Here is a 26,477-nt window from a genome sequence, read left to right as displayed (position 1 = left end):
ATCTTCTTCGGAAGACAAGAAAGAGCAATGATATGCTGAAATACATACTACGTTTTCTGAATTGTCTTATGATTTTTGAATGGACACTGTTTACAAACACCTGTTTCAGGTCTTACATTTTTACTTCAGATCTTAGTAAAAACTGAATTCACTCTTAACTGCTTTATCTATGTTTTCTCTTGTGCCAGCCTTGCCTGTGAGCTCAAGCAGTCCTCTCTCCTGAGAGAAAGTCATGTTAAAATGATAGACTCCAGTCAATCATATTTCCTCTTTCTTGATTTTGCTCTATTAAATTAGGTTACTCCACTGTCCTCTTCAATGACAGGTGTTGTTTTTTAAACATATTCATAGCCTGCTTTCATAGTTGCTTTCGTTTAGATCTGAATTAGTTTGTAGTTTGTTTCAATCAGAATTGACCATAGTACTTTATTATCTCTCAAATGACAGTATGATTTTTTTTGTCTGCTAGGAATAGCTTTGTCTGGGATTCTACCACACTCTTGGATTATTAACCTGATAATTGATAACTCTAAAATTGATACACTCAGTTTTGTATCTGGCTAAGTGTTAAACTTTCACATCTATTAAACCCTATTTTAGAGTAGAAATCCTCGTTACTAATCCTGGGTGCCAGAGTGATGTTCCTATTCCTTCCACCTGTGCATTAATTAACTCTTTTGTGTAATGGCATGCCTTGATAATGATACTGTATGGGCACCAGATATTCCCACAGGGTTTCTGCATGTTTGTGCCTGATCTTTCTTGTTTCTTTTAAGTAGGAAAGCCTAGATATGGAAACAACTGATGAAGAAACAACTGACAATCCAGGTAGCATTGTAGGCTAGTTCTCTTTTAAATTTCCTTGACTATGCCCTAGCCAAAAGCCTTGTCTTAAACAATTGAGATGGACTGAACTACTGGGTATTTTTTATCTATTAAAAATATCTGTGTTGCTATTGATTTAAAAGCCACAGCCAAAGATTCTAGGGCTGTTCTGGCAGTGAGCTCACAGGTATTCAGAGAAAAAAACTCCAAATTCCCATGTTTTTCCAAAATGCTTACATGATAAAAGGCTGTGGACAGGTGGGAATATATGTCATGTATTTTGAATATATCATAATTTGCAGCAGTACTTAAACAGTTTAACATTGTGTGCAGTAATTTCACCAGAAGGAAGTGAAGAAAAAGAAAGTGATGATGAAGACACTGAAAAGCACTGCCTTATTGAGCATTATCAAGATCCATTGGAAAGTGGGTTATAAGTTTCTCTTAAGAGAAAATTTCTTGCATGGAAGTGAGATTTTTTTTTAAGTGGAAACGCATGCACACACGCCACACTCAACTTTAAATTTCTTACCTTCATTCATTAAATGCATTTATCCTGTGGACATTCAAGTTTTTTTTGCTATTTGGCATCCTTATTGTTTTCAGTAAAAAAAGTAACCTATCTATCCTTGAAAGAACAGTAATTAAAGAGACCTGATAATCTAACTCGTGGTTTTCAGTTCTAAAAAATCAAGTGTGTGTTTTTTCACTTCTACTGTGCACTGATTAACCCCCACCCCCCTTAAAACTTCCCATGAACTTAGAGATAGGTGATACATGTCTCGTTTTCTGCCTCTTTGACTATCCTGCTTTCTCTTAAACTTGCTCTTTGCTTTCAACAGTCCCATCTTCACCTGTCAGAGAGAGAGATTCACGCAAAGGGAATAAAAGGTTTGTGTATGATTAAGTGATAGTTTTTCAGTCACATGACTGAATAATGCTTTCAAGGGGTTTTGGATGGGTGATAATTATAGATCAGTAGTATGATTATTGCCATGGTAGTCTAAGGGAATAAAGAAAACAAACACTGGCTGGGGGAGGCCATCCTTTTTACCAGCGGTTAGGTTTTATTTGAAAATGTAGACTGCTGTATTTGTGGTCGTTGATAAGGTGATGATGAGGGTTGTGGCTGAGACTGTAACTGAAATCCATTTGTTCTGGAACTGAAGGCAGAATGTCCCTCTGAAAATCTTTAGACTATTTAATATTGAGGCATGTAAATTGTTTTCTTAAAGCCAAAGAAAATTTAGATAGAGGGAGGGCCTGTATGAAAGTTTTAATGGACTTTTTTTTAATCACTCAAACACTGATTCTGGTGTCTCTTTGGAATCAGTTCATGTTTCTGTATGAAAGTATCCTTAAACAAGAAAAATGCTAAATGAAATTATAAATTGTAAATTGTAATAGTAATGACAAAGCGGTATCAGATCCTGTAAGCAGTTAGAGCAGAGAGAGTTCCTATCTATCCCTTGCTAGATAGGAACACTTTGTTTAGCAACCTTGAGAGCAGACAGTTATTGAAGGAAGGATTTTTGAAGCCAAATTTTTAAATGAGTTTAAAAGATTAATGGTTCACAGACTGGCTACATAATGCTAAGTGAAACTTGATTTGTGTATGTGAGAGAGAGATTGGACAAAAGGAGAAGCTTGGTTAAGAAATTTCTTTGCACACTAGTTAAACATTTTACCTTCCTAAGAAAAATCAAATAATGTACTTTGAAATCAGATTCGTAAGGAGTCTGATGATCTGAAAACTTATTAGACCTCAAAGTAAACTCTGAGATAGCGTTCACTTAAATTTTCTTATTACTTAGTGCACATTTTAATTTTTTACTTTGAATTGTTTGTTTGTTTATTTGAATGTTTGCAGACAGAGATGTGCGGTGCCAAACAGTGACTCCCCTTCCTCATCTAATCATGAGGATTTTGAGATACAGAGGAAGAAGAAAAATTTAAGAAGGTTAATGAAATTGGAGAATACGGGAGGGAGGAGTCTACTTGGGAGGACCTTGCATGTGCCTATCCATGGAGTGTTGCCATCTCCATCTTGTACCCTTTCTAAGTTGTGGCAATACTTAATCATGTCTTTTGGTATTGACAACTGTAACTGGACTGTCTAAAACTGGATTTTTAGAGTTGATTTTTAATACACAATTTGATTTCTAGGTGAGAATGGGGAAAGGGGTAGAGACACACACTTTGATGTAATTTCTTAATGTAAAATTTTACTGCTTCTGTACTTTACCGTGGTTTATTCAGAAAGAAAATCACCATAACAGAAAATGTTATAAATAGGGGAAATAGGTTTTGTTACTTAACAAATGCTCTAGAAAAATTATTTTAGTAACAGTCTAACAAAAAAGTTTTCAGCCTGATGTCTTTCAGGCATATCTTCTGGCCCACACATTCCAAAGTCCTCAGGAAGGTCCGGGAGTGGTGGGCAGCCTTTATAATGTTAATCTCCACTGAAATAAGTATTCTCTTGGACTGTAACTTTTTGAATGTAGAAGGTAAAACTATTTGAAACATATCAGTGTGTTTGGGGAGGGGAGGGATTCTTCCATCGTACAGATCAAGGTCAGTCCATGGTCTCTCCATATGGAATAACTTGTTCTAAGCTTGCATTCCTATAATTGCTGTGTTGACTGGCATGGATATTCCTAAGTGCTAAGAGTTGTTAAAATGATTAACTTGGTTTAAAGTCTGGAGTGACCATTTTTCTTTATTTAATCATGGCCATTATACGTAAAAGTTGGAATGAATACTTGACTATTTAGGAAGTTTATGCTGATTTTTAATCTGCATTCACTTGCTATCATTAGAAAATCAGAAATCTTCTATCTGCCTCATAAGTTAGAAAGCACCTTTTTTTTCCTCCTTAATTCAAGTCAGATCTCTTCTGTTCAGCTTTCAGAAAGGTGACTTAAATGGAGTTGACAAGAATACCAGAAAAATTGGAGCCAGTCTGGCTGGTGTTGAGCAAATGCAAATAGATTCGGTAAGTATTTTTGATTCATTGTGTCAGTGAGAGGTTTGTCCTCTACTGCTCCCTCAGTTTACAGTTTTATCAAGCAATCTGAAAATTGCCATGAATATTTCTTTTGTGCTGATGTCTAATTTCTGATGGAACCTTATTGAGGTAGCATTTTTCTTTAACATATAAAATGTGTTCTGTTGACTTCAACTTTAGGTACAATTTGATGGCGTGGGTGGTCTTTCTGACCACATTTCATCTTTAAAGGAGATGGTCATTTTTCCCTTGCTTTATCCAGAAATCTTTGAGAGACTGAAAATTGAACCTCCAAGGTAACAGACACGGTTTAAAACTATAAGTTATCATTCACCTATTTTCAGGGGAATATTCAGCTGAGGTATCAATATGTTCCCATGCTTCAAAATTCTCAGCAGTGTTGTTTTGTTTTGTTTTTTAACAGTAGTGAAGTGTAATGTTTAAAAAATGGATAGAATCCAACATATATGTAGGTCCAAAGATTTACTGTGTGGTGAGATTATCTTTTAAGTGTCTTACCTTTCAGACCTGGAGTTGGAAATGTTTACTTTAGAGTTCCATATGCAAGTGGACTTGATTAGTTTGTAAGTAGGAAGGAATTGTCTACTCATAGTCAACTGTGGTTTGTTTTATGAAAGTCCAGTTGCCTCTCCCACCAACTCTTTTTTTTTCAAGTGCTAAAGTATCAGTTTTACAACTGATAGGACATGCAACTAAAAGCTTGCAGTGCTTGTTGTGCTTGAGCTAAAATAAGAAACTGCATCTTACACAACTAAGTGACTTCTGTGTTACGAAAAAAAATTCTTAGAGATTTAATTGTTAGCTTTGTATATTCTTGGTCAGCAAAACTCAGTTGTGGTGTATTGAACTAGGACTTTAAATTCTTTGCCTTCAGCAACTTCAAAAGTATTGCAAACAATGAAAAGAAAATATTTCTGTGTTTTGCTTCTTTATTCATTGAAATTCTTTTTGAAGCAGCACTGTACTGGCTTTTCTATTTGATGGAAATGCAGAAATGCAGAATATCTTTCCAGCTTTAGACTACTTCCTCTTCAAAAACTAAAAGTTTTTCAAGGGAGATTTAAATGTTTTGTTATAAAATCTTGACTTTCATGAAAACAGGAATGTATATGCAGTGTATCATTGTAAAGTTAGCCCAGTCTGAGATTCCGCACTGGAATTTTTTTCTTGTTTGGCTCCAACCACTCCTGTTGGTTTGTCAGAAGTTTTAAGTGTCTTTTTGGGACACTACAATCTTTTCTCAAGGTTTTGTATTTCTGCATCACCTCTTTATTCATTTTGTTTGCTGCCTTGTTGAATTGTGTAGGAACACTTTTGACTTTTCGCACACTTCAGCTATTACCGCTATCTTATCCACTGAGTATTTTGTTTAGGAGAGCGGAGTTGTGTGTTTTAGGAATGGGGGATTGTAACACCTACTTTTCCATGATGTTTTTTCTTGTGTCATTTTTTTAGTGTATTTTTTTAAATTGTAGAGGCTGTCTATTCTATGGTCCACCGGGGACTGGAAAGACACTGCTTGCTCGTGCACTTGCTAATGAATGCAGTCAAGGTGACATGAGAGTAACTTTTTTTATGAGGAAAGGTGCTGAATGCTTGAATAAATGGATAGGAGAATCTGAACGACAGCTTCGTTTATTATTTGAGCAGGTAAGGTTGAAACATGCCCTGCATTCTGACCAAGTTGTAACTAGTTTTCTGTGGTTAAGAAGAATTCATTCTTTTTCATGTTTTGTCAGCTCCTTCCACTGAAATGGGACTGTCAGTGTTTCCTTCTTCAGTGGAGTTTTAGGGGCTTGAAATCTTGACATGTATTGGGAAAGACTAGTAAAACAGACAAGAAAATCCTGCCACATGCCACCACTACCACCTCCACTCCCCTGCCCTCCAATAAGAAAACCCAAAAAACCCCAGAAAACCCAGCAGCCACCCAAACAGTCACAAAAGAAGTTTCAAGAAGCAGGAGGTGGTGACTTTAGATCAGAGGGAAACAGATGCAGGCTGAAAGCATGGTCATTTCAATTGGTAACAGAGGGTTGCTTCCCGAACCTATAACTGAGTTAGATCCTGTCTCTGTTCTTGGTGGTTGCCAAATAACTGTAAAAACTACTGGTATGATTTGTTTCTTGTCACCCAGTCTCAGTGGGTTGACATAGGCTTCTGTCTTTTGTTATTTGTGCCTCTTCACTCTCTTAGCTCAATTAGTAGAGTTCCCTGATGCTAGTGTGAAAAATCTAGTTTGTGCCTTTCCAACCAGAATGTCTTTCATGCATTTTTTCTTTCAAATAATGCTGTTTTACTAATGTCAATATTCCTGTGTTTTCACTGTAGGCCTACCAGATGCGACCTTCAATTATTTTCTTTGATGAGATTGATGCTCTCGCTCCTGTACGGTCTGGTAAACAAGACCAAATTCATAGGTAGGACATGTTTTGTATCTACATAGTAACTACGTGATCTTTGTGAAAAGGAGACCGCAACCTATTTAACTTGGTGTGACACATTCATTTATCCTGAAAACTAGTAATTCAGTGCCAGTGAATTTCAGATGATTTTTAAACAGTAATTGAAAACAATTCCTAAGTTTGATATCAGCACAAGGTCTGTGATACGTTATCTGTATTTTGTTATGTCTTATAACAAGTCTTCTGCTAACCAGCATCTCATCAATAAGAAGTTGTCCTTTTGAGTGATGTGGAACTGAAGAAAATTTCCTAAACCAGTGTATGAAAATTGTATTTTTCTGTTAGCTCTATTGTGGGGACACTTCTGACACTTATGGATGGCTTAGACAGCAGAGGAGAGATTGTGGTAATTGGAGCTACCAACAGACCGGATTCTATAGATCCTGCCTTACGAAGACCTGGACGCTTTGAACGAGAATTCCGCTTCAACTTGCCAAACAAAGAGGTCAAAACTTCAACTCAACCTTAATGCTTATGTAGCAAAGTCCACCTTTATAACAAACCCCTGTAACAAGGCAGCATTGCAGAGCTGTGCAAGTCTCCATCAGTAGTGTACAGCTTGGGCAAGAGAGGGCTGTCTGGAGGGACTGTGTTGTACTGTGGAGGGTAAACCTGGTACTGAATATATATGATTATGATGATTTCAACAAGTAATTAGTTCTGTAATTAGTATTGGGTTTGCAGTAACTAGTGAAGCAAATGGGATGCTGCCAGTCACTGAAATGTTTAAGAAAGAATGAATGTATGAATTAGTTAGAAAGTACTGCTGTAGCATCTTGGAAGTGAAAGAAATGGTGTGCACACAAGAGTTCTTCGTTGGTAACAAAAACTTTGATCAAGGGTGGTACTGGAGTGAATTATGTTGGGATTTGACGTTCTTACTGGAACTTATTAACAGGGACTTGGACTAAGATGTGAAGTACACTGCACAGTTGCAGTGCTTGGAAGTCTTCTAGTTAATTGCAATACCTAAGTAATGAAAAATGGATGTAGAGTGACCAAAAAATACTGGGGTTGTGGGGAGATAGTGTGCAAAGCTGGAACCCTCTTTTTATGTTTTCTCTCTGGCTGTCACTGATATTTCTTAGCACTTTTTGGAAAAAGGAAAATAGGCTTATTGAATTGAAAGCTAGTAAAAGTACACCAAACAGTGCATTTAACACAAACATTTGTCTCCAGTTTTCATCTGCTCTCAGGAAGAGGAGATGAGGTGTCATGAAACAAATCTAATACACGTTTCCCTATTGTGGAAGAATTGTAGAAATCTGCCATAATTAATCTGTGTACCAAGAAATACTTCAGTGAAAGTCTTGCAAAGATCTGAGATGAGAATAGGCAATATTTGACATTTTCTGGATCAGTGACAGTAGTTTAAGTCATACTTCTTGTTCTTCTTGGTAGCAATTCTAGCAATTTGAAAGAAAGTGCGAGGGGTCTTTTACTTCAATGAACTGGCAGAAAAGCAAATCTGATGAAGAAAGGAGATTGTCACCGTGAAATTTTGCTAAATTTGAGAGAATTTTCTTTGACAAAAAAATCTCCATTTGAGAAAGGTTTTTGCTACATTTTTTTCTCCAGCATCATTAGGTCTCACACTTGTGAAAACTCACTTTTTATGGAAGATATAAATGCCTTTTATTTCACTGCAGGCCCCAGCAAGAGTTTAGTGTAACAATGTTGTAACAGGTAGCGAATTATTAAATTTCCTACTTGAAAATGCAAAGGGCATATTAATAACTGACCTTTAAAATACTTAAAAGTTTAGCAGATAAGAAAAGTATTTTTATTAGTGTAAAAGGTTTTGTGGGTTTGCATTGTAGTTGTTTTTTTAAGAGAAAAATTAGGGCAAACTAAAATGCAACTGTTATGTTTTCAGGCAAGAAAAGAGATTTTCAAAATTCACACACGAGACTGGAACCCGAAGCCATCGGACAATTTACTTGAAGAGCTGGCTGAAGTATGTGTTGGTAAGTTTGAAAACAGTGTGGGTTACTGCATGCAACTTGAGTCCTAGGAAACCTCAGCTTCTACCAGGCAGTACTCAAGCTCTCGTGCCTTGCTGCAGAGCAAGGCAGTGAGGCAGCTGACAAGCCTTGGGAGCAAACAAAGTTAGATACTGCTTTCAATTTTCTTTTTGTCTCTTAGAACATTGAATGGGTTTGGGGCATCTTTCCCAGGAGCAAAGTTTTGATGAGCAGGCTGCTTCTTAAGTGTAGAATATCAGGCTGTGAGCCATGTAACAGAACTTCTCTGCAGTGCAGGAACTCTTTCAATTGTCTCTTAATCTGGTAATTTTTTGGCTGCATACAAAGTCTTTCAGTGCTGCAGTTTAGAAATCTTGGCCTTGAATTCTGAGACTGACATAACATTTGATTCTTGTTTTGTTTGTTAGGATATTGTGGTGCTGATATTAAAGCCTTATGTGCTGAAACTGGCCTCTGTGCTTTGCGGCATCGCTATCCTCAGCTGTATGAAAGTAGAGAGAGACTGCAGATAAACATGGATTTGATTAAAATAAAAGCAAATTACTTTTCCATGGCCATGCAGAAGACTGTTCCAGCTTCACAGAGGGCTGTGCCTTCCCCTGGGAGAGCACTATCAGCTATTTCAAAGCCACTGTTAAAAAACACACTGGAAAGAATTTTACAAGCCTTGCAGAGAGTATTTCCCCATGCAGAACTTGCACTAAAGAAGAGCCAACAGCAAGGTATGATAATAACATCCATTTGTTTAAAAATCTGCCGAAGAAAAACTTTTGATTTGTGCAGTCAACATACACAAACCTATCAACTGTAATTACAGCACAATTTTATACTTTGCATGTGCACAGTGTAGGATGAAGCTGTGAGTGACTCACAGTATGCAGCAGACAGCTATGTGTTCTTTGCTGGAGCACCCAGTTTCTGACAGTAGCTAAAGTTGCATTTATCATTTCAGAGATGGATCTAAGGTTTAAAGTATGAGGCACCTCTTTCCAAATGAATGCTTACATGGAGGGAGAAGGGTTTTTCAGGTGTCTGGAAACTACAGAAGTTGGATTTAGTCATCTTTATTCTAAGGAAAAAAACAAGTTTTTGTCAACAGTGGGGTAATACCTAATGCAAATCATGGGACGTAGGACAGCTTTGTGCAATTTCCTTGGATCTGTGGTAGAATGAACTCTTCAGAAAATAGCATTCAAATGATGAAATGCAAGAGAAGTGTTTTCCAGCACTGATTTTGAAGATGTATTGATGCAAGGGATATGGACTATTCAGGAAAGTTGACAAACTTCTGTTGTCTTTAAATCCTATTGTAGGAAATTATGTGATTGACAGTGATGAGGAATCACCATCAATCTCTGAAGAGAAGCCAACTCATAAAACACCTGATCACAAAAAGGCAGAATTCCGCACTTTTAACAGGTATGTTTGTCCCCTTTATGGTTATGTTTTTAAAATGGCCAGGTCTGTAAACTGTTTTGGTGCAGGATGGAGTTAAGGGGTTGTGTGTGTGGTGATCAATATTTGCAAGAAGTAAGTGTGAAGATACAACCGTGTACTAATGTTCTGAGTACACTGCCCTAACCCATCAAACTGAATGGCCCACACCTCTTTTCCTGAGTCAAAGGGGTTCACAGATTATTAGAACATGTTGGTTTAATCCATGCTATTCCTTGGAAGACTCAAGACCTAAAAAATGTGCTCTCTGTCCTTTTAGCTTAAAAAAACCCTGTGGATTTGTGTAGCCATCTTTTGTCCTTTTACTTTCCAAGATTGTTAAACCTGTAGCCCATTACATAGCAGAAACAAAATTGAGAACAAGTTTGTTGAACAATGTCTGTATTTTGTATCTTTAACCTACTGAGTTTATGCAAATATTTTGATGTTTTAATTGTGGTTGTCCTGTAAGCCAACTGTTAAAAAAATATATTATCATTGTTACTGTTGGGTCAGTTATTTTTCTCTGTTTCTATTCCTCTACTGACCTCTTCACAAGTGTGTTTCACACTAGTGAAGCAAGATTACCAGAAAATTAAGAGACTACTCAAGGTGAAACCATTGGAATGACTGAATAAAATAAATATAAATTTTATGCGTATCTAGTGTACTGCTGTAATTTAACTAGTCAAATCATGTGTTTCTTCAGATACTGCTGATGTATTTCAGTACCCACAATAATTTTTTTCCTAGATATGTTTTGCACCTTCCTTCCCACCATCTCCAGGAACTATGGCCAAATTTCAGCTAACCTGGACAGGTGTAGACATGTCACAGTTACCTAAAGTCAAAACACAATGAAAATGGTTGTGTATGGGCAGTAAAGAGACCTGAATTGGTTTGCGCTGAAAGAGTTGTTTTGCCCCGTATCAGGTTACTGACCAGTTGTTGTGTGTGTACTTGGCTGGCCAGTCCCCCTGTTGGATTTAAGAGCTGTTACTTAACCCAGCCAAAGGAATAGCAGACATGCTGGGGACTTGCAGGGTTCCTTAGTGGAGGTATGGTACCAGTTTGTGAGAAAGTAGGCTTTGGTAGTCTTCCTGGTCACAGACCAACTTATTATTTGGTGGAAGAGGGAGTGTATTTACAAAAAAAAAGAAGTGCATAGGAAAAAAATTAACATCTCTGTGCCTATTCATTACTCATTTTTAAACTTATTTTCTTCTTATTGCTTTAGAAATCCTCGTGACCAGCCAACCTCTTACAGGCCACGGTTCTTACTAGTTGAAGAGCCAGGATCTGGGCAAGCTTTTGATTTGGCAGCTGCAGTAATACATACCCTTGAAAACTTTCCAATTTATACACTAGACACACCAACTTTGTTTGTTAGCACATCACCAGATGAAACATGTATACAGGTAGCTTTTTTTTCTTGTTAATCTTGTAGGATTGGTGAACTGTATACAAAGTAGTGAAGTAGGCAAAATTGATTGTTAATGGAGGTGGCCTGATTTCAACGTTCTGTTACATTTACTTCTGTCTTAAAATCTGCTTTTCTTCTACATGGGATGATACCAAGTAAGGATATTATACATAACCATGTTTTTCATTTGAAATGAAGCAAGGAGAATGTTGCTAGCAGCTTTGGAAGCTGGGAGGTGCTGCTAATAAACCCTTCTTTGTGGCAGGAAATCCTACTGGTCTCAGTGGGATCCAGAAAGTTGTTTTCGTTGCTTCTACTGTGCTACCAGTAGATGGCTCTGCATCAACCTGACGGCATGTCATGCACATTTTGTAGCTTTTTTTTTTTTTAATTATATCTGTCGAGCAGCCAAGGTTTTGAGGAAAAGAATAGTTTCGTTTTTTACACATATATATACAGCTTATACTGCTGCAGTACATGCAGTAAAATAATTAAAATTCACGGAACACTTGGATTTGTGCAGTGGCGTGTTTCCCTTAACTAGAAAAATGAAATATAAGTAGATTAGTGCTGTTTTTCTTTTTTACTTTTTGGCAGGAAATCCATTTCATTGTTTGGCATCACTGTATTAAAACATTTGAGAGCTGTACAAATCTGGACAGACAAATTATGTGACTGGATACTAATTTGTCATGTAGGAGGAACACCTCCTTTCCAGGTTGTTAATCTGAAACAGTGCATGGAGAAATTTGTTGTGTGAAAGGACTGTTGCGGCTTCCCTCATGCAATAGGTACATGGCACATGTTGTCTTCTGTGATTGAGGTGCCATCTGGAGGCAGTGGCCTGTGGTCTTCAAAGCACATCATCTGGTCTGGTGGATCCTTTGGTAATGAGAGGCTGTGAGTGATTTAACTCTTCAGACAGGCTAAGGACTGGTTACCTCTTATAAAATGTGCTTGAAGTTATGAATTATAACCAGACTTCTTGTACAGTGTTAGTCCTCATCTTTTCACATAGGTCTTTCTTTGTTCAGACTGTGCTTCAGTCTGTCTTGGGTGTGTATGCACTCTGAACTGAAAATGGGATAGTCGCAGTCGTGTAGCGATTTTTCCAGGCTAATACATCTTGCTGAGGGTTAGTCTTTGATTTTTCAGGCACACCACCACATCAGCTGAGTTCTGAGGCTCTTTAGGAGTTATGTTACGCCTAAGTTAGTTTTGAAATCCGACAGAGATTCAGGTCTGTTTCTGTCTCTGTAGTGATGTCTGTATTTTAGTAAAAGTGAAAATTTTACCACATTGTTAGGAGTCATTCATTTATTGGTTTGTCTTGATATTTTGGCATCAGGTACTCCTGTTTCATAAGATAGTTTGACTGATATGCAATCATTTAGTAGCCTGTTCTACATGATGTAGTTCTCTTACCCAAGCATTCATTTTACCAGTTGATGCGAGAAGCTCAAAGAACAGCACCAAGTATCATATATATCCCACAAATCCCTTCCTGGTGGGCGACTGTTGGACCTACACTGAAATCTGTTTTTACAACACTACTGCAGAACATCCCAAGGTTTACTCCAGTTTTGCTCCTTGCGACATCTGATGTGCAATACAGAGATCTCCCAGAAGAGGTATTTCTGTTGATACTTTTCTTTCTTTATTATTCAATTTCTTCTTAATTTATAACTCCCTGAAGCATTGGAGTGCTGTGCTGCTCTTAAGCAAATTCATACTCAAACCCAAACCAGGTTTCTTAAAACTTGCTTAGACAAAATGATGATGAAAGCATTTCTCTAAAGTGTTTTCTGACTAAAGATTGACTTTGACCCAACTTTTTCTCCCTTCTCACATACACAAGCTTATTAGACAGATATAAAGATTTACTTCACACAATTGTTTCAGTGGCTTCAAGATGGTTAGGTGTGTCCTTAGTGAAGAATATATGGTGCTTGAAAGGTAGCTAAGAAAAAGACTGTTTGTCAGAAAATATTTATACCGAAAAAAATATGGTGGTCACACAGTTAACTGACGGAATATAACTTCAAATTTAAATTATTTTATAAAAATTTCAGTTACAGTCTTCATCCGGGTGAAACCTTGACAAATTAGAAAGCTAAGGTCCAATTCCTGTTTAAGTAACTTTGAAATAAATTTTTAGTTGTGTTCCTTAACAAAATTGATTAAGAGGATATGCTGAGCTTTGTAGACATCTGAGAGTGTTCACTAAAGGAAGGTGTTCAAAATGTGAATATTATGCTCTTATTATTTTGTCTCAGTAACAGGAGTTTTTATACTGTTAATAAAGGCCTCCTAAAATAAGGATTGAAATTCCTTCCATACCTTTTGGTAGTAGAGATGGAAAAAATGGAGTACAGCTTGGAAGTATGCAACTTGGGACACCTCATTTAAATTAATTAAAAATATAATTAAAGAAAACCCAAACACCTGACTAAAAAGCCAGCACTTTTCTGCTGAGCCTTGCCTGTTTCCCTCTGTGGCTGCCATAAAGATTCAAGCTAAAAGATAGCAGGGCAGGTAAATACAAAATAATACAGTCTTGGGGGTGGTGAATGTCACCCCTCTTTCAGTGGTTTATCTTGCAGCTTCTTAATGGAGCTTGAACTCTAGAAGGTATTCTTTAAAGAAAGTATTTTATTAATTTGCCATGCTATAAAAATCTAACCTTTTAAGGCCAAGAAGATAACTTTTCATTGATTGTCTTATCCAGATGAGTATTCAGTTTAATTTAGAGAGGTACTCATCCTTTTGGAACAGAATATAAAAAATTTGTGTGGCCTTCTTTATCTGAAATATCTTTTCTTCTCATGGTTTAGATAAAAGCATTGTTTAATAATGAATATGAAGAAGTTTTCAAAGTCCCACGACCTACATGTGCTGAAAGAAGACATTTTTTTGAGGACTTAGTTATGAAGCAAGCTGCTCAACCTCCTGCATCAAAAAACAACACAGGTGAGGAGGATATTCTACGTATAAAACTTTGCTAACTGTAAGTTAACAGCTAATACAGTATTTGCTTTGGTGGTAATTTTTTATCAGTCATTTCTCACGTGTTTGCATTTGAGTACCATCAATTGACTATCATTTCCTGATTAATTTAAGCTTGGCAGCCATTGGAAGTCTTGCCCATAGCACCACCACCTAAGCCTCGAGAGCTGACAGAGGAAGAAATAAGACAGGTGGAGGAGCAGGAAGAGGATACATTGCGTGAACTTAGAATTTACTTAAGGGACGTGGCTCATAGACTTGTCGTTGACAGACGTTTCAGACCATTTATGAAGCCTGTTGACCCAGAGGAGGTAAATTAGTGTTGATTTGTAATCCCATTATGGCTATGTGTATTCATGATTTCTCTTTGTGTATGTTTCTCGGTGTTTGCTGTTTCTAGGAAGGTTTATCTTTGTTTTTAGGACCATACTATTCTGATTTTCCAAGAAGCAGGAAGTGAATTTTACTTTTACTTTTGTTGACTCCTTGAGACTCTCAAATGTCTGTATTTGAGTCTTCACTGAAAGTCTTGTGTTCTTTTAAATTTTTTTTATAACTTTAGAATATTTCAGTTGGAAGGGACCTAAAAGGATCATCTAATCCAAGTGCCAGTTACACCAAATGCCAACACAGTTTGCCGATGAAAAAAATAGCAGAGATCTCTTTGTCTGTAATTATAAACAGTACCTATATGGTTGTTTTATTAAAGCCAAAAGCTCTTTAATTGACTATCAATAGTTTCTGTGAGAACAGGAGTAGAAGCAACGGCTTGTCAAATAACTTTTCAGATTCTATTTTCACTTTTATCTGTACCTTTCCTCAGTATAAGATCAACCATAAGGGCTGCATGTTTTTTCCTTGCTCCCATACATCTCTCATTTAATTTATTGAATAAGTCTAAACCAGAGGCACATACTTCAAAGTCAGTTTTAGTTTTAAGATAGCTTTGCCTTTCAGTGAAGTCCCATTCTCCTAAGCATCCATTGACTTGTCTTTTTCTTTCTTTGTAGTTTCTGAGATTTGAATAATCTAAACAAATGTAGATGTCCTAATCTAAACTAGTCAGTAGGCTCCTTTTATAGTCTGAGTACAGAAATCGTCCAGTTAGCTCATTTGAAAATAGATGCTGTTACAACCCTTCCCTGAAGGTGGGGTAACTGAAGTTCTTGTTAATAAATCCCTTGGAGTGGATTAGAGTGAAATAACACTGAATAACTGGTGTTTATATATATAAGGTTTATTTTGGAACAATGTGGTTGCAATGAAAAGGAGATATGTAGCTGTTTTGGTCATTATCTATAGTAATATAACAATATAAAAGTGTAAATATAATTAATAATTAATAATAATAATAATAATAATAATAATAATAATAATAATAATAATAATAAATTTTGGTCGCTACTACATTAAATCTCTAAGCACATATATTTCATTTGCAGGCACCCAATTACAAGGCTGTTATTAAACAGCCCATGGACCTGTCAACAGTTCTCTCCAAGATTGACATGCACAAGTATCTAACTGCAGGAGATTTTCTGAAGGACATTGATCTAATCTGTAGCAATACTTTAGAGTACCAACCATATGAAAGTCCTGGAGGTGAGGATGTGCTTTTTATCCCTAGTTTGGAAAAATTTTTAAAGGTGTAAATTGGTAAATGTCATCTGCAGACAGTAGGTGTGGGAAGAAATGCTCTCTGGGGTTGTTTAAAATTACCAGGTTGTAAATAAACTGTTTGCTCATGAAATTGAGGTAGATGTGTTGATTGGTAACTAGTGCTTTTGCTTTAATAACTAACTTTCCTGTTGCTATGCTGAAAATACTATCTGAGATAACATTTCAGAACCTGCCTATGAAAAGAGAAAAATCATTCTAAGTAAAACAAAATAAAGGGTTTCATTGTCTAGTAGAAAATGCTCAGTTCCAACTAACATTTCAGATTGCCTCCTGATACACAAAGCTTATGCTTTGAGTGATACTGCATATTCCATAGTGAGGCACGAACTGGATAAAGATTTTGAACAACGCTGTGAAGAAATTAAAGAATCTCGTAAGGAAAGAGGTATATTTTTTCATGCTGAGGATTTTAAGACTTGTCTCACTCTTTGTAAACAACTATGCAAGAAACAATTATTTGCTCTGCAGGGTGTAAGGAAACGGTCCCAAAGTGTAATGAAAAAATAACGATGCCAGCAGTACCTGAGGATGCCAGTACCCCCTCCTCTAATGGTAAGTTAAGTTTTATTCAGACTTTCTTGGAGAAGCTGATAAAGTCAATGTTCCTGTGGCCTAACAGTAGGTTCCTGTGATGCCTGGTTTTTCATGCTGGAGGCATTAAATTTTTTATTATGCTTCACAAGGTTGCAAGGATACATCCTGAGGTCATTCATTCAGTGTGGTTATGAAATTCAAAGCAGTGGGTGCTTGACTTTGTAAGAGCCTGGCCTTGATGACCCAACTGACATTTAATGGCACTTACGGCTTGAAGTCCAACACATTGTACATGGCTGAATATTCAACTAGTTTTTAGCTACATGGAGCAGTGTGTTCCCTTTCTCTGCCTATAATATATCTAGTAGCAAACTGACCTCATTAACTTGCAACTTTTTCTCTAGACACACGTAGGGAGATGGACAATGGTACTTAAGCTGTGGTCATTTTCCTTGCAAGTAAGATGATGATGCTGCGTTTTGGAGAAAGAACTGTTTTGTTAATGGTTTGGATTAATTTTTCTTGTATCTCTTTGTAGATAAGTCAAAAACAAAACACAAAACGAAGGAAGACTCTTCCAGTATTGCAGCAAAGATGAAGAATGTTCAGCTTGCGTCTTCCCAGGATACTCCTATGGAAGAACATGAAAATGTACTTCAAGGACAACAGAAAAATGGGACAGAAAATGATAGAGAGGAAGTGACCCTTGTGGCTGAATCTCCTACTGAAAGGAAGAGTGTCGTACTTCCTGAACATTCAGACCTAAGAAAGACGAGTGGCATGCCAGATTGGCAAAAAGCTGGAACTTCTGAAGATGGACGTTCAAATGGTAAATGAAAGGTCAAACAGGTCATTTATCTCCTTTCTCTCCTTTAGGAGGGTTAAACTATTTATTAGGTTTTAGCCTTCTTTAATTCCATTCTGTTACTTCCATTGCGTGTCTCTCAAATAAACAGTGTTTCTTGCATAATGATGCTGCTCCTCTAGTTATGCTGACCAAATTCAGTTTTATGCACTGCCTCTGTTTTCTGATTCTGCAATTCATTTTTCAAATGGTACCTATTTTAAAGATTCATACCTATTGCACAAGTATCTTCTCTGTAATAAGCAATTTAAGTTAAAAAACTGTACTTCAAGCAGTGAGGAATAGAAGAGTCACATGTGGAATAGAAGAATTATGTCCTAATGTTTGAAATGTAAGATGTGTTTCCTAATCTAAAATACTTTTTTTTTACTGCTCCTTTCTTTTTTTTTACCAGAGTTTTACTGTGCAGTGCTCTTCTGGTAGCATGACTGTTTTTTTCCTAGTTTTACCCTGCCTTTTTTCTCTAGTGCTTTTTTTTTGTGTCCGATTCTCGTTTTTATGGAGCAGTGCCAGAAAGAAAGGAGGAGTCAAGCATTTCTCAGTGAAAAAAATGGTAACACTTATGTCTCTGTTGCAAAGAGGTACTCTTTTCCAGGTACAGGATACTTCACTGATGCTGTAGTCCAGATAAAGAGAAATCATGACTTAAGAAATTTGTGTCATTCCAGATTCACAAGTACGTCATACAAATTATGCGGGACGTTCTCAGGTGGATGAGCAACCGCGAGTATGTGACAGGAAAGCAATGAAAATTCACACACGGGGAGCGTCTGTGGATTACTCTGAGCTCAAAGTAAGTCTAATTTCAATTTTGTTAACACTGAAGCAGGACATTTTCTTGGTACCTCTGTGGTTTTAAATTAAGTCGGTTGTTAACCAATGCCAATTCAAACAACTTATGAGAGGGATATACAGCTTGTGAAATAATTCAGCTTGTGATGGACTATGACTGTTGTTTCCACAGCTGGTGTGGACTGCTGCTCTTGTTTTTGCTGAACTAAATTTTAGGAGACTGGATTCTCTTCCTAATTTTTAATGTAAAAGGGCTTGTTAAATTTTAAAATAGCCCACTGACTACCTGCTACTACTGTTGGTTATTAGTGTCTTAGCAGTTTTTATGATGAACTGGGGATGCAGGTGTTTTTTCGGTTTGCTGTTCGCTTGTTTTCATTTATTAGGAATTGGAAAAGGGCCTTGATTTTTAGCAGTGATTACTTGAAACCTGAAATTAGCAGGTTGACCTAAAGCTCAACCTGGATAAAACACTAATTCCTGCTTTTCTCAAATGCTTTCAAAATCCAGTGTTAAAATTTTGCCTTCATACAGTTGCAGCGTTACAAGGTTTTTCCAGGCCCCTGCAGGAGAGAAGTTGCTATCCTAGGCTACAACTGGGGAAGGAGGCAAAAATAGGCCTAGCTGCAGGGAGCAAAAAAGATTCCTCTGCGTGAGCTGGGATGAGAGATTCCTCTGCATGAGAGGGTAGAAGAAGGACCTGACCTTCAGGGAATATAGCCTTGAGGAGAATTCGAGAAATTGCTAGGTTGAAGTCCTGGAGGTGGGTCAAAGCAGTGGAGGCTGCCATGATGAGAAAAGGAGTATTACCTGGATGTTTCCCCTGTGTGGGGACAATGTGACCAGAGAGAAATCTCCATTGGTGAAGTGGCTTCTCAACACAATTTCTGTCACATTTTTAAGAGTTGGCCTGATTTGTAGAGGTGAAACTAACTTTCTAAGCTGGCCTTCTAAGGAAGTAAATTTCAGGGGGTTCTATTGTTCATGTGTGCCTGTGTAATTCAAGAGGCCACATAGGCTTTTCTAGAGTCAGGGTGCTAACAGCGTGTAATCCAAAGTTACTGCCTACTGACTGGAGAAATGGTAGAGTTATACTTCTTTCAGCTGTAAGCAGAGAGCTACAATCCTGAAACACATCTTTTAGAAAACTTGTTTCCTTAACATGGGTGTCACTGGAACTTGCTGCCTGTACCAGAGAGCTCCTCCAAACTGTAGCTGCTTGGTTTTGTATGGGGTTTTTGTTTGGTTGGTTTTGTTTGGGGTTTTTTGTGGTTTGCTTTTGTTTTTGGTTTTTTGTTTGGTTTTTTTTGGTGTTCTGTGTGTGTGTGTGTTTGCTTTTTTGCTTGGTAATACGTGTAGAACTTGATGAACATACAGAAGAGCATACAGTTACCTATGTGGCAGCAATTGGAAATAGTTTCATATGGGATGCTGGCCATGAACCTCTGTCACGTCCTATCTCTTGTGTTTGCAGCAGCTGAAAGAACGCTGTGTGATTTTTGTGCATCTTCTTTGCACGTTGTATAGGATGAAGTTGAAGGGAATGCTCAAATCTTGTGCTAGCTGATCTGAGGGATGCAGAGTTTGATAGCAAGCAGTTGCCAGGCAGTAATATTTTTCTTTGGTGTGGCTGCTCTCTTAAGCTACATCTTCACAGCCTCACACAACACACAGCTACTGAACAGCCACAGCAGTGCTGCCACTAGCGTGTTAGCATTGCTTTCCCAGAGATCATCACATTCACATCTTTGGTAAAAGAAGGGACTGTATGAGAGAGTGGTTATTTGCTACAGGCAGTCACACTGCTAGTTTACTCGCTCTTGAGTGGCAAGGTGGGAGCTAACTGATGTTAGCCACAGTACACATTCAGCTAATGGGTAAAGATGAGCAACTAAGGATGGTTCCGTTTCCAGCTGTTACAGCTGTATCTGAAAGATCTGTACCCTGGTTTCCAAAGATGCATTTTCCAGAGCCTCCTATGGCATTTCGAATGAAATGCAACTGTGGCTTTGCTGTGGCAGCTACTCTATGACAGAGTGGGTTGTGTCATTCCCTGGTGTTTTAGAAGCAGATGATTGGCAATTATGATCATTGATGTCATACATTGATGAGTAAGAAAATATTGCCTGAAATGTAAGCCTCCCTTTTCTCTGAAGTATAAAAAATTACTTTGTTTTCTCCAGTTAAATCTTGTCATATATTTAATCAGTTCTCTGAAGCGCCACTTTTATTTAACAATGTAAGAAAGTAGGATGTATCCTGCAGTGTTCTGAACTGTAGTTTCCAATTTTTTTTTCAGCAAGTTTTGGATTCTATTATTGTGGCAACTGAAAACGTCAGTATATCTTGCATGGAAAGACTTTATGCTGTTCTCAGCCAGTGCATTTACCAACACAGGGAAGATGATGACAAAACTGAATTAGTGAAGGTAAGTTTTATTGTCTTGTAGCACTTTCTGTCACACACTATTATGTGTGTGTTTGTGTATGTGTTACATATATGTAGGTATGCACTGTGAACATTATGCTTATTTAGCATTATTCTTTACTGCCTAGTTGCCTGTTTCACAAGACTTTTTCATTTCAGTCTGGAAGACATTTATCCATATTGCAAAACCATTGTTGTGTTTGGCATAATTGTTGGCGAATTTAGCAGGAAAAGGCTTGAAGACAATGGGTCCACCCAGACAGGCCTCTCAAACCAGTTAACCTCAGTCTGGCAATAGTTTTTCTCCAGAACCTTTTCAGGGGTGGGGGCTGCAAAAGGAGGGCACTTTTCTCAGTCTGTCACTTCCTCTTTCTTCCCTTGCAGGCAGTAAGGAGCACATGGTAATGCTCGTATAGCAGTCAGTCCATTCTTGAAAAGAAATTAAGTATGAAACATAGCAAGAACTTGAGACTTTTCTCTAGTCTCACCAGACTTTGTTTTTAACTAGTATGGCCCAAGCATCTTTAATTTGACAAATGGGGAGCTTTCTGCCTATGACAGTTTGATGATAATGGGTCAAATTATCTAATCTCTTCCTCTAAGAGAGGATTTCTGAGTTGTCAGAACTGAGCAGAAATCTTCCACATGCACCCACGGTTCCAGTTGGGCATTCCCAGAATTGAGTTGATTCAGATAGGCTGGATATTCAGTCTAGCTTCAAGATCCTTGAAACCATTTGTCTTTCAGATGCTTGTGCCTGAGAACAGATAAAATTCTTTATGCCTCTCATTCTGCCTTAAAAAAATAGGAAGCGTCTTCTCTTTGGCCTTAGTCATCTTGATCTTTTCTTCTGCAGCTGACAAAGAGTTAGAAGAGATGCTCTGCTCTGACTGTACAGCACTGAGGATTTTGTGGATTCAGGGAGGCTATGCCTGAAAAATGCACCCTTCTCTCACATAGCATAGTGATGTATTTTATCACGAGAAGGGACCTGTTTATGTTATCTCAGGGCATGTGAACTTTTGTGACTGGACTTCATTTTTTTGTTTGTTTTCTACTTCTACCTTTAGCTTTAACCAAAAAATATCTTCTATTCAGAGTGACTGCATGAATTAGCTGGAGCAACCTCTACTATATGAAGAGAGAGACTTTAACAAGTACTTAGAATGCAGAACAGAACAGTTCCAGCTTTTATTTGTGGCTCTTCAGGAACTGCCTCTTTTCTCATTGTTGAAACCACTACTGATGAAGATCCATAGTCCCATTATGCAAATCACTGCAGACTCTGTAGCCTACTTCTGTTTTGGGTTCCTAAGGACATGTTTGAAGCTAGTGGGTCTAGAAAGATGTTGTGATGGTGGTAGCAAATGTATTGGCTAAATATTGCTAACAATTGTATGTATGAACAGATTCTTAATTCTTTTGATAAAGAAGCAAACAGGGTTCTCAAGTTTGCATTCATGCTGACTACTAATTTGTCTTTTTTTCTTATTAGGCAATGAAGAAAGAAATTGCTGCCTTAAATTATCTCTGATACTTGACTTCAGTATACTTTATTTGACATATTCTGAAGTTGATGTATGGCTCCCAAATAGATAAATTATGTATAACATCTCAGTAATTGCAGCAGCTATAGAAAAAAAGAATAAAGAAACTTCTTTCAGTACATAACTGAAATCAGACATAACCTCGACTCTGACTGTGAATCATCCCATTGCACGCTGGGTGAAAGAACTCGTTTCAGGACAAAATGTTTTCCTTCCATGAAAACAACATGAAATTCTTCTAGAGGGTATTGATTCTGTCTACTGATTTTGTCACAAAGCTTCCAAACATTTTCATCACTGTAAGACAGTTCATGGGAACTGATTATTTTTTCCTCCAACTTCATTTCTAGTGAAGAGAAGTGAACTGAGAGGTTCTAGGTTTTGCACCTTGGACATGGTAATCCTGGATGTATATACAGATAGCAACAAGATACTGGAAAGCAATGCTGCGAAAAGTGACCCGGGGGTCCTGGTCGATGGCAAGTTGAATATGAGTCAGCAGTGCCCTGGCACCCAGGAGGACCAACCGTGTCCTGGGGGGCATCAGGCAAAGCATCGCCAGCCGGTCGAGGAGGGGATTGTCCCACCCTGCTCTGCACTGGTGCGGCCTCACCTCTAGTACTGTGTACAGTTTTGGGAACCACAGTATAAGAGAGAAATTAAGCTATTCGAAAGTGTCCAAAGGAGGGGTATGAAGATGGTGAAGGGTCTTGAGGGGAAGCTGTCTGAGGAGCAGCTGAGATCACTTGGTCTGTTCAGCCTGAAGAAGAGGAGACTGAGGGGAGACCTCATCACAGTCTACATTTTCCTTGTGAGGGGAAATGGAGGGGCAGGCACTGATCTCTACTCTCTGCTGACCACTGACAGGATCTGAGGGAATGGTATGAAGTTGTGTTAAGGGAGGTTTAGGTTGGATATTAGAAAAAGGTTTTTTACCCAGAGGATGATTGAGCACTGGAACAGGCTCCCCAGGGAAGTGGTCACAGCACCAAGAGAGTGTTCAAAAAGCATTTGGACAATACTTTCAGGCACATAGTGTGATTTTTGGAGCTGTCATGGGCAGGGCCATGACTTGGACTTTGATGATTATTGTGGGTCCCTTCCAACTCAGAATATTCTGTGATTCTGTGAGAGGCCAGGACTAAGATCAGCCTCTCAGCTGTGGGACAGGCTGGCACAGCAGCTGGTCTGTCTTGTGACTCTGTTTGCCCTGTGGCCTCACAGGAGCGGGGGGTGTACCTGCCTGCCCCATCCCTGTCCCCCAGTGGCTCTTACCAGCAGCAGCTGGTGCAGGATAGGACTACACCACCGCTTTGCAGCCAGTGCAGAAGTGTTGGAAGGAGGTAACCTTTAAGGTCCCTTCCAAACTCAAAGCATTCCATGGTATGTGTGGTCAACTGTTTATAAATATTTATGTATAGATGTGATGTATACGTGTGCTCTGCGTGCATGTGCCTACTGAGAACACAGCTTTTGCATGCTTATAAAGTGAGCATTAACTATTGACACTGTATAAATGCATTTTTTTTTTACAATTATTTTCTGGATTTTAAAAGGAAACAGATATGGGGAAAGGAAGGATATGAGTATAGAACATGGGTAGCTTGAATATGACTTTAAATGGGCCTGACAGAATTCCCTGCTGAAATGAAGAGGTTCTTTAGTTGGCATGACAGACAAGTTAAAGTTTATATTCTGAAACAGATTAAGTAATTTTTTATATATATCTTGGAAAATATGCAGAGATCCAGTGGCATTTCTATTGCTGTTTATCTCACTAATCACTGGTTTGCACTGTTACTGCAGATGTAATGTTTTGGAATACATTCTAGTTCTCCAGGAGCTTCAGAGTCCTCCCAAAACATTCTCCATTTTTTTTTCCCCCACAAATGGTATAAATTGCAATGATTTTCTTGGTCTGAAGGCCTCCTTTTCTTTTATATCTCTGTGTGAATTGGTTTCCTATTATTTTCATCCTGCCTCAACTAGAATAAAAAATCCTATTGAAAAGTACTTATTAGAAAAGCTGGGAAGGTGGAAAAAAGAAGTCATGCACTGAAAACTCCAAGGTGCCTGATCTAAGCTTTTTGCTGTGTTAGTCCAGTTTAGCTCTTTAGCTGTCTTTCTTTCAAAGCTGCTGAGCTTTGTCAGGTGTGCTGTATTACAGTCCTTTGTTGCATAATAAAGCTGCTTCTTTCTCACAAACTGTAATTCCTCCCTTAAAGTGTTACGGCAGAGTTTTGGTGGTGGTTTTGTTTTTGTTTTTGTTTTTTAAATCTTACAAGCAGTGCTGAACCAGGAGACAAACTGAACTGGTAGACTTTAGAATGAGATATATTAAAATTCTTACACCATGAAACATACATTTAATTATAATAGTGATTATATAGTATTATATGCAGTTACTTTGGAACAAAGGTGAAGGAGATTGTTTAATACTCTTGATACATGTTTAATCAGCTAAAACTGCTGCTCTGCTATAATATACCTTATTAAATTAGTTCAATGGTAATTATTATGTGATATGGAATGATGGAAAAATCAAAGAAACAGAGTCTTGAAAGTTCTTTTAAAATAATATTACTGAAATTATTCATCACATATAGAAATACAAGACAGACTTTTAGACACTAGAATAGTGTCTAAAAGAACGGATCTCAGAAAATCAAATTACTGACAGTAACTTTCCATTTGGTGAAGGATTTTACTTATGAGTATGCCAAGATTATGCAAGGATAATACCATATAGACATTTCACAGATTTATGGGTGTTGTTCCTGAGGCAATCACACAGAAGTAATGAGATGCAGTAAATTTCTGAGAGGAGAAAAACACAGTGGGTAAGGCTGGTCTGCAATAGCAAATAGTTATAGCTCTGCAACCACTTCTGTCTTTCCTTGATTGTCTGGGTATGCATCTGCTGTTGTTTTGACTTTGCAGGCAAAAGTGGCAAGGCTGAACCAATGACTCCCTTGTAACAGTCACAGGCCATGCTGGTGCTGGGGAATTCCCACAGTGAGGTCTAAACCCAACATTTTTGTATGTCAGCAGCCTGTTTGGGAGATCTGGAGGTCACTGCCAAAGCACGTGGCCCCTTTGTGGATAGATATTTTTGCTTCCAAGGGGAGAGATTTCCTTAGGGAACTCTGCTCAGTGGGAAAGGAAGAATTTTCTGATTAATTAACTACAGAAAGTGAAAGAGAAAATGAGTGTAATTTCCTTGGACCTGCTCAGAAGCAGGGTATTATCCAACATATATGTTCCCATTTTGCCTTCCTAACTTAGATTACTTGATTAAGTATTAAAGATTTAGACTGCTTTCCTTTAAATAAATGCATTTTATGGAGTAAAATGAAAGGGGAATTTAAAAATAAATGAAAGGATAAATTTCTCCTGTTGAGAGTACTGTTAGCACTTGTAAGGTATCTGGATGATTTCTGAAGCTTAAACTATAGATCTCATTGTATGCTTTAAATACTAGACGTTTTAATGTCTCATTAAGCTAATATACATATGAAAGAATAAAAGCTGCATTATTCTCAGTTAATGTAATGCAGTTTTAGAGACAAATGTATTACAGTATTCAGTATAATGAACTCAGCAGGGCCTCCTCCCCTTTGCTGAGATTAATTCACACACAGAAAAGGAATTGATAGGTATTTTATTCTGTCCCAGCTGAAGAACTACATATGAGACTCTAGTCAAAGACAATGCAGCTGCTACATTATCACCAGACGTGCCCATTGGCACATTCACATCCCTGAATGTCAAACCAATGTTTTGCCACAGTGTGTGAGACTCTCCTTAGCAAGCAGAATAGTAAGTTGGCATGCTATATAGCACTGACTGAAGCAAGTAATTCTCACATTTTGACTTTACTACGTCTCTTATTTTAACCAGGGACATGCTCTTATAGCCCTTATGCAAAATGCTAATGAAGTTATATGCAATTATCCTTGGCTATGATCATAGAACAGCTTTGGTTGGAAGGGACCTTAACAATCATCTAGTTCCAACCCTCCTGCCGTTAGCAGCAACACCTTTGACTAGACCAGGTTGCTTAAAGCCCCATCCACCATGGTGTTGAACATTTCCAGGGATGGGGCATCCACAACTTCTTTGGGCAACCTGTACCAGTGCCTCACCATACCATAAAGAATTTCTTCCTCATAGCTTATCTAACACTACCTTCCTTCACCTTAAGGCCATTTCCCCTTGTCCTATCACTACGTGCCCTTGGGAAAAGTCTCTGTCCAGTTCTCTTGCAGGCCACTTTAGATACTTGATGGCTACTATAAGGTGTCCTTAGAGCCTTCTCTTCTCCAAGCTGAGTAACCCCAACTCTCTCTGCCTGTCTTCATAGGAGAGGTGCTCCAGCCCTCTGATCAATCAAGGCATTTAAGTCAATTAAGCAAATCCATAGTGTTCACATGCTTTAACGGATTTAAATTATGTTTATGGAT

General features: G+C 38.0%; 1 protein-coding gene across 1 annotated transcript; it reads left to right on the top strand.

Annotated features, from left to right (window-relative positions):
• LOC127461542 (ATPase family AAA domain-containing protein 2-like) lies at window positions 1-22,165 on the top strand. Its single transcript, XM_051769441.1, has 23 exons — window positions 1-109; window positions 780-834; window positions 1,644-1,716; window positions 2,696-2,785; window positions 3,733-3,823; window positions 4,016-4,131; window positions 5,332-5,506; window positions 6,188-6,276; window positions 6,607-6,766; window positions 8,198-8,288; window positions 8,714-9,028; window positions 9,620-9,725; window positions 10,978-11,158; window positions 12,609-12,794; window positions 13,998-14,133; window positions 14,284-14,480; window positions 15,612-15,771; window positions 16,112-16,234; window positions 16,318-16,401; window positions 16,922-17,212; window positions 17,917-18,041; window positions 20,340-20,468; window positions 21,963-22,165. Exons 1-23 carry the CDS (start codon window positions 80-82, stop codon window positions 21,999-22,001), a joined length of 3,042 nt encoding a protein of 1,013 aa, XP_051625401.1. The 5' UTR covers window positions 1-79; the 3' UTR covers window positions 22,002-22,165.
• Window positions 22,166-26,477: the final 4,312 nt, after the last annotated feature.

The sequence above is a fragment of the Manacus candei genome, unplaced genomic scaffold (assembly GCF_025592945.1).
Source record: "Manacus candei isolate 608988 ecotype Guabito, Panama unplaced genomic scaffold, ASM2559294v1 h1tg000008l, whole genome shotgun sequence".
NCBI classification, from domain to species: Eukaryota; Metazoa; Chordata; class Aves; order Passeriformes; family Pipridae; genus Manacus; species Manacus candei.
Note: the sequence above shows the minus strand (reverse complement) of the source record. Positions and strands in the feature narration are given on the sequence as shown.

Bases quoted from the DNA above. Each gene is read 5' to 3' on its own strand.
- LOC127461542 (XM_051769441.1), top strand. From the start codon at position 80: ATGGACACTGTTTACAAACACCTGTTTCAG. The intron at 4,132-5,331 runs GTAACAGACACG...TTTAAATTGTAG, and splicing joins CTGAAAATTGAACCTCCAAG to AGGCTGTCTATTCTATGGTC. The intron at 5,507-6,187 runs GTAAGGTTGAAA...TTTTCACTGTAG, and splicing joins TTCGTTTATTATTTGAGCAG to GCCTACCAGATGCGACCTTC.